At 42.4% G+C, this 12,705-nt stretch overlaps 1 protein-coding gene across 1 annotated transcript in view; it reads right to left on the reverse strand.

Annotated features, from left to right (window-relative positions):
* BACH2 (BTB domain and CNC homolog 2) overlaps positions 1-12,705 on the reverse strand; it is a 308,892-nt gene that overhangs the window by 12,830 nt on the left and 283,357 nt on the right. Inside the window, exon 5 of the mRNA XM_063441318.1 lies at positions 10,578-12,116. Coding sequence (XP_063297388.1) covers positions 10,578-12,116 — 1,539 coding nt within the window. The remainder of the gene's footprint in view (positions 1-10,577; positions 12,117-12,705) is intronic.

The following is a 12,705-nucleotide window of genomic DNA, read 5'->3' on the forward strand; positions in this document are numbered from 1 at the left end:
AACATTAGGAGCGGCATGAAGCAATAATCCAAAAGTGATATTATTTTTGACATTGTTACTTTGTGCGGAAAAGTAGCCAGACATCCTGCATTAAAAATTGAATTGCCACATGGTGAAATGTACCATTTTAAATACAGAAAATCAGCTTTGAAAATTCCATGAATTAAAGGACCACTATAGTGCCAGGAAAACAAACTCATTTGAGCTGAAGTGGTCTGGGTGACTATAGTGGTCCTTTAAGTAAATCCAAAATAGCACAGTAAAGGGACATTATAGGCACTAGAATCACTACAACTTAAAGGAACACTAAAGCGTTGCATATACAAGCCAGTATTCTTAACGCTTTAGTATCCCTGTGCCTACTAAAATACTCAACCTCTCGATTTGTGATAAAATTAAGAAACTTGTTACTCATCTTTTTCCAGTGCTGAGGGTCTCTCTGAGGCTCTCTCTGAGCTCCTTGCTTCTCCTCCTCCTATGATATCACAGACGAGGCAAGGCCTCCTCCACATTGACCAATCCATTGCTCCTCACAGAGAAGCACTGGGGATCTGATATGTTGCGAGCGGTGCATGCACATTTAAGCTTCTCCAGAGAAAAGCATTGAATCAACTCAACCTGATTCTGTGTCGCATGATGGGGAAACGCCTCTAGTGGCGGTCTGTATGACAGCCACAAGAGGTGGACCCAACACTGCAATGTAAACAATACCGTTTCCAAAAACCTGCAATGTTTCCCATAGCAGTGTTAAAGCTAAATGACCACTGCCCCCAGACCACTGTATTGATGAAATAGTTTCTAGGCCAGGCATAGGCAACCTTCGGCACTCCAGATGTTTTGGACTACACCTCCCTTGATGCTTTGCCAGCATTATGGGTGTAAGAGTATTATGAAGGATGTAGTCCACAACATCTGGATTGCCAAAGGTTGCCTATCCCTGTTCTAGGCCATAGAAACTATCCCTGTATCCCTGCAAATTTTGATGCCTCGGACACAGCTCAAGGTGGTGGGCTCCTGGGGTCCACTACTTAACCCGCCCATAGGGCCCAACCCTTAACCCGCCCACAGGGCCCGCTCACAAGGATGCAGTTTTTGTGTAGTGGAAGCAGTGTATGTAAAGTGGATGTGGTGTGTGTGTAGTGTGTATAGTGGATGCATTGAATGTAGTGGATGGAGAGTGTGTTTGTTGTAGATGCAGATTGTATGTGTAGCAGCCTAATCAGCGCCACGACCAGAGTAGAGAAGAGGCGAGTAAATATATATATTTTTTTCTGTGGGGGGTGCCTGATAATTAATGTTTGTATTCCTAACGCTATAGTGTTTCTCTGAACGGTCACTGTACGTACTATAAGGACTTATTGCATTATTGCAAAATTGGTGGTGGAGCTAGTACCCAGTGTTAACTCTCATAAGTGAGAATGGATTATAACTATGGCAACTTATAGAAAGAAATGAAAGAAATATAAGACAACAAATATAAGACGGTGTTAATCAGGTATACTGGTACTGTTGCTTATTTTGTCCAAGCTGCACATGTGGCGTGTGCACATCACATGCAAGTCTGGACTGAAATCTCTGTCCTCAATAGAGAGAGACAATGCGCTGGCTCTGTATGCACAATCCATGGTTTTGCCAATCACTGCCCACAGTCCAGATCACTGATCAATGAAACAAGCTGTATGTAACTGATAGCGGCCACTGTATGACTGCTTGTTCCTGTGTTTAAGTAAATCATTTGTCATGTGGATCACACAAAAATAAATCATATAAAAAATATCTTGTTTGATGAATGGAACTATTCCTTGACAATAAACTAATGGGAACAGACCCCATAATCCAGAATGAGTGGTATCCAAGTGATAAGCCTTCTTCTGTCAGTAGTACTAAAAATGTAATAATTTTTTTTCTTTTATATATATATATATATATATATATTATATTTTATAATATGTGTTTGCCTCATTATCAATATAATGCATTATCAAGTAGCATGCATTTTCTCCCATTGTTATGTTGACTGGAACTTCTGGAAGCTGCTCCTAGCATTCTTAGTCTATATCACCACTGACAAAGTTGAACAAAAATTGACTTTAAGCCAGGGATGGCACTTCTAGATTCTAGACAACAGAACCACAAAACTGAGTAATGGTTATGTTGCTTATTGTGCTTCTCTGTCATCATAATCTGGTCCATGGAAGATCTCATGTAACAAAGACACTCCAAGCACAATAACAGAAGTCAGAAGAAATAAGTGAACAGGCAGGAAAATGTTATATATAACTAGAATCACTGGGCTGCCCTAAACTGGTAATGTCACAGGTGTGAAACAATTTAGATTCTGGTGCAGAACCAGGCCCGGGCCATCGGGCAATCTGGGCATAAAGTGATGGCCATGGGCCGAGGCCAACAGGGGAGATCAAAAGATCTCCCCTGTCGGCCCATGCAGAGCTCTCCGAGCGCCAGTCCTACTGTGTGCCTTCATGCCCCACCCCCCGGGCAAAAGGTAAGAAGAGAGGGTGGAAACAGTGTTTTTTAATTAAACTAAAATAAAAAAAATCTAGTAACATTAACTTCCCTGGCATTTTGATTATGTCAGTATTTTTGAATGTTCAAGTGATACATTGTTTTGTATGTAAATCTGTTATTTCATATTGTAGGCTTGTAATTCTTAAGAATAATTCACTTAAATCTGTCCAAACAAGAGTCTAGTGATATCCCGGGTTTGATAAAGTTTGAAACACAAAATCATAAATTATAATATAATAAATAATTATAAAAAATAATAATATAATGATACATTTAATTAATAACACTAAAATTTGTCCAAACAAGGGTGCAATATTACTAGTCACTGTAATACTGGGATAAAACGGAGGTGAAAAGGTTTGATACAGTAATGTAATCCTAACAGATTACACTGTATTACAATGTATTACTATGTATTATGTGTATTTGTACTTTTTTTTTTAATTTACCGCCTGGTTCTGCCAGGTGGCGCTCGCAGGGAAAGTGAACCCGGAAGACAGATGTCCCCATCAGGCAGAGGACACTGCGGGAGGACACCATGGGCTCGTAAGAACAAGGTAAGTGATACTACAATGTAATCCCGAGTGTGGCACTGAAAATCAACCCCAAGCCACACTTGGGATTACCACCAGGGAGGTTAATCTATCTCCCCCCCACCCACACACACACACACACACACACACACAGAACCCTCACACAGAACACCCCCCCCACACACACACACACACACACAAGATCTCAAACATACTTACACACACAGCACCCTCACACAGAACCCCCCCACACAGCACCCTCTCTCACACGCACACAGCACCATACACACACACACACACACAGCACCCCTCACACACACTGCACCCCTCACATACACACACAGCACCTCTCACACTGCACCTTTCACATACACAGCACCCCTCACACACACAGCACCCATCACATACACTCACACAGCACCCTAACACACTCCACCCTCACACACTGCAACCCTTACATACACACACACTCGCACAGCACTATATTTCACACACATAGCACCCTCTCTCTCCCAAACACAGCACCCCCAAACACTGCACCCCTCACATACACACACACACACACACACACACAACTCCTCTCTCTCTCTCTCTCTCTCTCTCTCTCTCTCACACACACACACACACACACACACACACACAGCACCCTCACACACTGCACCCCTCACATACACACACAGCACCCTCACACACTGCACCCCTCACATACACACACACAGCACCCCTCACACATTGCACCCCTCACATACACACAGCACCCCTCACATACACACACACACACACACAGCACCCCTCAAATTCTCACACACAGTACCCCTCACACACACACGCACACTGCACCCCACACAAGCAGCACCCACACACACACAAATTGCACCCTTGCACACTGCACCCCTCCCCCCACACACACAGCACCCTCACACACACACACACAGCATTCCTCATACACACATTACATTCCAGACACACACTAGATCCCTTACACAACTCTGGATCATCTACACACACTAAATCCCTATATACACTCTGAATCCTCTATGCACACAAACACACACTAGATCTCCTATTCACGCTCTGGGTCCCTTCAAACAAACAACAGATCCCCTTCATACACACACTACATCCCTGCCATACAAAATTTGGACCCCCTATGCACACACCAGATTCCTTGTAAAGAAACACACTCTACAACCTCTATACACACTATGCTTCCTATACACACTGTCTCACTCTCTACAGCCCCTAGCCACACATTACCCCACAAGCACAACACAACTGAAACGACCTATTTACACAATATCACACCACAATCAGCTCACTCTACACACACGCAATCCCACAAGCAGGCACCAAACACATGCATAATATTCTTTCCTAGCCCTTCTGTCTCTCTGGCAAACACAGCACAAGCTTGTTATTAAAAATGCTTATGCTGCACAGAACAAATACAGGGCCTTTTCTCATGCTAAAGCTCTCCAGCAGAGTCTGCCCTACATGGTCTGCCCTGGAAGAGCATTGAACCAATGTGCTCACTTTGAGAGGGGGTGTGCTTGCCATTGGTGATGACAAAACACACTCCCCGTGGCCCAACCCCCTTCTCAGTGGGCCATTGTGATAAAAAAATGCCTGGGTCAAATCCATTTTTTTTCCAGAGTTAATGACTTTGGAGAAAGTAAACCATACTGACATACTTGCATGATCAATTTAAATTACATATAACGGTAAACAAAACGCAGGCTGCTTTTTCTCTGCGGGGAATTTTGGATAAATAGGAAAATGGGAGGTAAATGTCAGTTGCAGGTCACTGTTTGAAGCGAAAAATCTAAATTATCTCTCATCTTTTACATTACCGTTACAAGGCTCAGGATTAAATTACATTTCTATATCATTTTTATACAAAGTTATATATCTCCAGGTTACTTAGTAAACTTAAATTTGTTAGCAAATTAAGTCATTGATTTAATAAGCTTTGCAAAAGATTCCATGCTGTTATAACATTTTTCCAAATGATTTATTGACAGAAGTCACTATGGAAATTTTATTGATAAATCATTTTGAAAGTTTTTCTAACAATATTAAATCATTTAATATTTAATATATTTAATATATAAAGACAAACTAGACACCAATATGCAATGTGAATCGGTAGTTGCTAAGGCTAGTAAGGTTTTATCATGTATAAAAAAGGGCATTAAAGGGATCCTATAGTGCCAAAAAAAAGCTGTTTTCCTGGCACTATAGGTTTAAAAGGTGCCCCACTCCCTCAGGCTCACCCTCCAGCGGGACTGGAGGGGATAAAACAACTTCAGCCACTTACTTGAATCCAGCGCTGATGTCCCTCGGTGCTGGCGGGGGAGACCTAATGCACCTGCGTGGCAATGGCCGTGCTCGCATTAGCATGAGGATGTCCAGCGCCAGATAACGGACCAAAGGTATGTTTCGATTCCGGAAGCACCACCAGTGGCTGTCAGTAGACAGCCACTGAGGGCAGGCTTAGAGCTGCAATGTAAACATTGCAGTTCTCTGGAACTGCAATGTTTTACATTGCAGCACTAAGTGCAATAGGGATCCATTGCAGGGTCAAACTGACATGGCTAAAATGGTCTAGGTACCTACAATGTCCCTTTAATTCTCGGGATGAAAATATGATTTTTTTTTCTTTATAAATCACTGGTAAGACCACCAGCTTGACAAAGACCCAACTGTGGGTCATAAAGTTGCGTTCCTTTGGTTTCAATAAGTTTGCCTTGAATCACTGGAGGCTGAGATCACTTTATTCCTGGTGGAAAGGGGCTATAGAGGTGGAATGCACAGGGGCTGTAGAGGGGGACAAGACACGGGGGCTGTAGAAGGGCAGCACACTGGGGAGTCTGGGAGAAGAGCAGTGGAAGTCAAGCCCCCTCCACCTGACATCATCAGGAGAGGCCGGCCAACTTCCCTGGCTGCTCTGTGCTGGCTGCTCTGTGCTGGCTGCAGTGAGACAGGTGAGTCCCTAGCCAGAGGCAGGGGATACAGATTTTTGCATCCCCCCTCCCTCCCACCCCCCCTTCTCTGGCGCCCTAAGGCGGCCGATTGTGCCAAGTTATGGATGCACCAGCTCTGATTGGAGGACATGTACCACCTTATTTCAAGTGGCAACTAAATTTGAATAGGCAGGTGCTGGCACATGGTCTAGTTAGGCACCCAAATGCCTTGTGGATTCAGTGCAGTACTGTCTAATTGTGGTAAGACCACATCTTGAATATGCTGTGCAATTTTGGGCACCTGTTCTAAAGAATGATATTATGGCACTAGAAAAAGTGCAGAGGCAGGCTACAAAATTGATAAAAAGAATTGAGCATTTAAGTTATGAAGAGACATTAACAAATGTGAATCTCTTTAGTTTGGAAAAACAGTGCTCCAGAGGGGATATAAGAGCATTATACAAATATATTTTGTGTCAATACAAACCATTGTCTGGAAATCTATTTATTAAAATAACCAAAAATAGGACACAAGGTCATGCATTTAGACTGGAAGAAAGGAAATTTAGTCTAAGGAAAGGGTTTTTATAGTTAGAAAAATAAGGGTATGGAATTCTCTGCCCGAAGAGGTGGTTTTATCAGGGTCTATACACACGTTTAAGCAGCTATCGGATAAATACTTGCAAAATTAATTAGTAGATTAATAGCTTCTTGATCCAAGGAGATATCTGAATGCCAATCTGGAGTCAAGAAGGAATATTGTTTCTAGTTTAGAGAGAAAAAACGGGTCGCAAGAGTATTCTGAAAACGGACAGCAACTGAAATAGCCTGCCCTTCGGTAGGTCCCCGCTCAGAACTCAAGCTGGTTTTAGCTCATCTTGTGCCATTACAGAGAGAACATATCTGAAGCATATCAGACTGGTCCCACCCATACGGGTAGTCCAGATCCGAAATGCCAGCAAGTTCTCTCTGCACGAGAGATACAGCAACCCCAGACGATCGTTTCAGCCTTGTTAGGCATCATCAGTGAGGCATAGCTAATGGCACAAGATGAGCTAAAACCAGCTTGAGTTCTGAGCGGGGACCTACCGAAGGGCAGGCTATTTCAGTTGCTGTCCGTTCTCAGAATACTCTTGCGACCCGTTTTTTCTCTCCATAAGTTTAAAGGGTAATCCAGACGTGGACCCCTTGCTCACGGTGCCTAGAGAGATATTAGCTATGCCTCACTGATGATGCCTAACAAGGCTGAAACGATCGTCTGGGGTTGCTGTATCTCTCGTGCAGAGAGAACTTGCTGGCATTTCGGATCTGGACTACCCGTATGGGTGGGACCAGTCTGATATGCTTCAGATATGTTCTCTCTGTAATGGCACAAGATGAGCTAAAACCAGCTTGAGTTCTGAGCGGGGACCTACCGAAGGGCAGACTATTTCAGTTGCTGTCCGTTCTCAGAATACTCTTGCGACCCGTTTTTTCTCTCCATAAGTTTAAAGGGTAATCCAGACGTGGACCCCTTGCTCACGGTGCCTAGAGAGATATTAGCTATGCCTCACTGATGATGCCTAACAAGGCTGAAACGATCGTCTGGGGTTGCTGTATCTCTCGTGCAGAGAGAACTTGCTGGCATTTCGGATCTGGACTACCCGTATGGGTGGGACCAGTCTGATATGCTTCAGATATGTTCTCTCTGTAATGGCACAAGATGAGCTAAAACCAGCTTGAGTTCTGAGCGGGGACCTACCGAAGGGCAGGCTATTTCAGTTGCTGTCCGTTCTCAGAATACTCTTGCGACCCGTTTTTTCTCTCCATTGTTTCTAGTTTGTTGCAAAATTGGAAGCGCTTCAGACTGGGTTTTTTGCCTTCTTTTGGATTAACTGCAAAAATCAAAAGGCTTAACTTGATGGACACATGTCTCTTTTCAGCTATGTAACTATGTAACTTATTAAATTGATAAAATAGCCAAACTGTTACTGTAATTGAGTTAGATTTAATTTGCTCAAATTTGGAGTTTTGAGGGGGTAAAAAAACTATACTTCTATACTTGTACCATTAATTCTATCTAACAATGCATCATTGTATTTAACGTGAGCTTTGAAATGATTTAAAGCAGCACTTTAAAGCAGCACTGTCACCGACTGGGGACTTTGCAGAATTCGCAGACACCCAACTGTGACACGGAGGTAAAGGTGAGATTAATTTACCTGAATCTATCCCTCATGGGCATGGCTATCTTTCAGGGTCCTCTTCAGAAGCACCAGGAGCCAATGCCAGTACTAAACTATCATGTATGAGCCAGGTGCAAAGGACAGGAGTTTATAACAATGACTGACAGGGAGCTAAAATGGTCAGGTTCCCATTTGCAGGACACCAGCACTATAGTGTCAGGAATACAAGTTTGAAATAAATAGTGTTCCTTTGAAAATGATGGAAAGTGTCAATGTGGAGACTTAGCAAAATGGTAAATGGATGTAACTTATCCCATTTTGTTGTTTAAGTCTTTACCATCATCTACTTGGATCACAATCGTTGTTAAAATCCTAACACTACTTAAAAGAAGAGAAAGTGTCAGCTGATAAGTTTAAAGGTTTAATAAAATAACACCAGGAAGTATTACTTTACTGAGAGGGTAGTGGATGTATGGAATAACCTTCCAGCTAAAGTGGTAGAGGTTAACACAGTGAAGGAGTTTAAGCATGCGTGGGTGGGACAGGCATAAGGTCAGGGACCTAATGAGAGTATTTAGAAAATTGGGCAGACTAGATGGGCCAAATGTTTCTTATCCATCATCACATTCTATGTTTCTATGACAGCTATATTACTATATACAGGTTTTTGTTGTTTGTTTTTTGCTAAAAATGTCTTATTTAATAAAAGACTACAGTAAGGAATTGACAGTAGCATTTTCTCCTTGAAATAATAGACATTTTTTGAACTGAACCCAAAAGAGTAGCATGGAAATGGAAGCACTAATAGATTGGCGACTTGGACTGTTAAAAAAAAAAGAAAAGATAAATAAAACCTTACGTGAGCCAAATCTCTTCTAGCAGCCCAAGTAATTAGAGTCTGAACATTTGTAGTCCTCTGTTTGTTCACTTGAGTTTTGGCCTGGCAGTTTTCCTTTATGGGGGTGGAAGTGACAATTATGCTTTTGGCTGTCTAGGATTTCTGTATTTTAATAACTAAAAAAAATTAACTGGAAAAAAGCTTGTACCAATATGAGAATTATATCAATACTAACCAAGAACTAACATGGGACAGCAGGACAGAACTTAGAAACTAGACAGATCCACCAAACACCAGATAGTTAGGGGTTATAGAATAAGAGACTTATGATTGGTGGAGCATCTTCCTATTCTCTGAGAAGGCAGTCTGATGCTGCAGTTAGCTTATCGATTAGCAGCAGCAGAAACTTAGGGTATCTTCTTTTAATTTATATTAATAATACTTTAAAGGGACATTATAGGCACCCAAGCCACTTCCTCTTATTGATGAAACTGAGAAATTGTAATGTTTATATTAAGGCAGAGTTAAGACAGTGTTCCACTAGAGACGCTTCCTGGCCTTTCACAGAGTTTAATTGGTAAGACAGTGGGGCAGGACCTGAAAATCGTCACTGTCCCACCGAAATCTGGACATTTGGATGGCATGCTAGCAGGCAATGGGCAATGTAAGGTTAAATTATGAGATTGCTGACAAGCACTTGCTAGCCAGCCAACACACAAAAAATGTAAATAAATTAATATGAAAAAAGCTTACAGGGGTTTTAAACCTCCACATGCCCCCACCTGGCATGGAAGCTGTGAGCGGGAAAATAGTTAAGATTGATTTTAAAGTCCAGCCCGGATTTGCAGCATTCTGTCCAGGTTTCAATATCCGGAAATTGTTCAATTCCATCAACAATGACCAGATTTTGGAGTCCGAATGGCCTTCGGACTTTGGCTAATGGGTCAAAATGGGACCCTACTAGGATTCTCATTCAGTATTCTTTAGTAAATAACCGAGTTAGACTATGACAGGTCTGGTGCTGAAAGGGAGGTGTATATGGGCACCCTATGAGCTACACCAGTAAAGTTGCTGTTGATTTGCTAATGGGGATTGTATGAATTAAAATGTTTCCACTTTATAGTGCGACTGGCATATCAGGTTTTTTTAATGTCTCATTAACATGGTGGTGCATGGACTCAAAACAGATCTGCTGTTAAGTTGACCAAAATGCTGAGACTCAGACATACAAAGTTGAAATTTTAAGCAACTTCAATTAGCTATACATGAGGTCAGATGCACAAGAGGCTTTTCAGTGACTGATTAGAAAATCATTGTTAAAACGTTTACTTATTAATGGATATATTTTCAAATAAATGCATTTATTTGTGCAGTTTGTAGGTTTCTAAAGTTCCTTTTGGCCCTATTCCAAAAATGTTAAATGTAAATACATGATAGACTTTGTTTCCTCAAATATTTTGGTCAGGATGAAGGACAGTAAATTCTGCACAGGGGTCAACAAGACTGATCAACATGTGTTTATAAATGTACATATAGTACTTATCTGTATTACCTCTGGCCCCCTGTCCTGCACAGGGCATGACTCGCTGTCTGCTTCAGAGAATGAGCCAGACTCATCACTAGAGTTTGTTCCATATGACTGCTCACATTTAATCTGCGGCCTGCCTTGGTTAAAGATGGAGTCTGCTATCGAACAGGCTTCTTGATGATCAGTGGGTGGGAATCTTGGACCCTGTGAACAGGGAGATGATGAAAACTCACAGAGGGGAAGGCTACAGGGAGAACCACCGCTGCCATCTTCTGCATAAGAGTAAGAGGAGCATGAGCTAGATGTTCGTGTTCTGGTTTCCAAAGGTGGAGAACGGGGGCAAACCTTAATTGGCACATGGCAGCTAGTGTTAGTCCGGAGCCTCCCTGGCAAGGGGTCTGTTACAAGTCCACTGTGGGAAAAGGTATGTGAGCTTGGAAGAGATTGGCTAGCTCCTGCCCACAAACCCTTTGGCACATGCTCAGAAAACTCTTTGTCCAAGCAGTTGACACCAGAATACGACTGCACTGGAGTGCTAATTTGGTCACAAGCACTTGAAGAGAATATGACACTCCGCCTGTCCAGTTCCATCTCATGTTTAGAGGTGAGTTCTGACCCAGATCCCCGAAGAGGGGATGCCATGGGGAAACTAGAGGAATCTTTATGAGATTCACAGGGCAGTTCATAATTCCCAGTGAAAGGGCTGTAATCAGTTTTATGGTCACCCTGAGTTGCTCCCTTTCCCACAGGGCACGAGGGACTTCTGACAAACTGATGTTGGGAAGTGACAGGCAAGTCAACCAGCTCTCCCCCTTTTGTTCTGTTGAAAAAAGTTCTTAAACTTGAAGGGGACGAAACACTTTTTGGGTTATCAAAATTAATTGGGCTGGGTTCTTTCCTGACCATATCAACATCCCCTTTTTTATCCCTGATGTCTCCTTCATCTCCAGACAAGCAAAGGGTTACACTTTCTTCATCATTATCCTCATCCCGAGGCTCACTCTTGATCTGATTTAAGGGGAACCCTGAATTCAGGCCAATTTCCAAACTCTGCTCGTTGAATGTGCTTTTGAAACCTGAGGTACTGGGTGACGTATTGTAGACATTCTTGGTACAAGCCAGCTGGTACTTCTTATACTTTGGGTAGCGGATCACAGGATCCTTGTCTAAACTCTCTTTGTCGTTCCTCTGCATATCAGAATTAGGCAAAATAACTTCATTTCGGTCTGCCACCAGCTCGCTTGAGCCAAAGCTAAAGGGTTCCTGGTGCATTCGTTCTTTTGAGCAGGATGTTTTGGAAGTGTCAGAATCCATTGTTTCCTCTTCACAATCGAAAGTCTCGTTACACATTCGCTGGCACAAAGTGTCTTTCTTGCACAAAAATAAGCCATCTTCACTGCTGTTGAGGAGCTGCGTCTGAAGAAAACTGAAGCATGAGTCTTCCAAGTTGTGCATGCGAAGGAATTCAGCACAGTGAATTACCTCTTGGATGTTTTCTCTACTCAGTAACAGCTTAGCGGTGTAGGCAAACTGCAGCAATGGACCAAACCCTCTGGCCGTGACCTGCAAAAATAAATAAATATATATATAAATTAAAAACCATACACTAGTCAATGACATTGCCAGAGTTACCATCAGCAGTGCAATTGTCCTGAGTCTCTCAAGTGTAGTTAGCTAACCTGACAGCTACAGTGTCCATACATAAACACAGTAAAGAACCAGTAATAGAATGGTAGAGTATGTGTATAGTGGCGCTTGTAAAAGTAGTACAGAAAAAGTCAAATCAGTGGAGCTGCTACCACCACTGTGCCGTCCTCTCACAACCCGGCACTTGCAAGTTTAGATAGATAAACTGAGTGATATACAAAAAACAATCCCAGTGTAAGGTGGAGCGCTTAGAATAATATATAACTTACCCCCCTTGGAACTCTCAGTAACCTAAGGGGGGAATAGAAAGCCAATAGTGTAGAATGTTATGTGAAGGATAGAGTTAAATGGCTTGATAAGGGTTCATTCACGTGGTTCTGAGCCTAAAGGGACAGGCTCAGATCACTCTGATAGACGTGTATATAAGGAAACACGGATCCTTTAGATTTGGATGACTTTGATTCACTTTCTAGAGAAATGACAAATGCCAACTTCTAGTGTAGTA

Source organism: Pelobates fuscus, chromosome 2, assembly GCF_036172605.1.
Source record: "Pelobates fuscus isolate aPelFus1 chromosome 2, aPelFus1.pri, whole genome shotgun sequence".
Taxonomy (NCBI): Eukaryota; Metazoa; Chordata; class Amphibia; order Anura; family Pelobatidae; genus Pelobates; species Pelobates fuscus.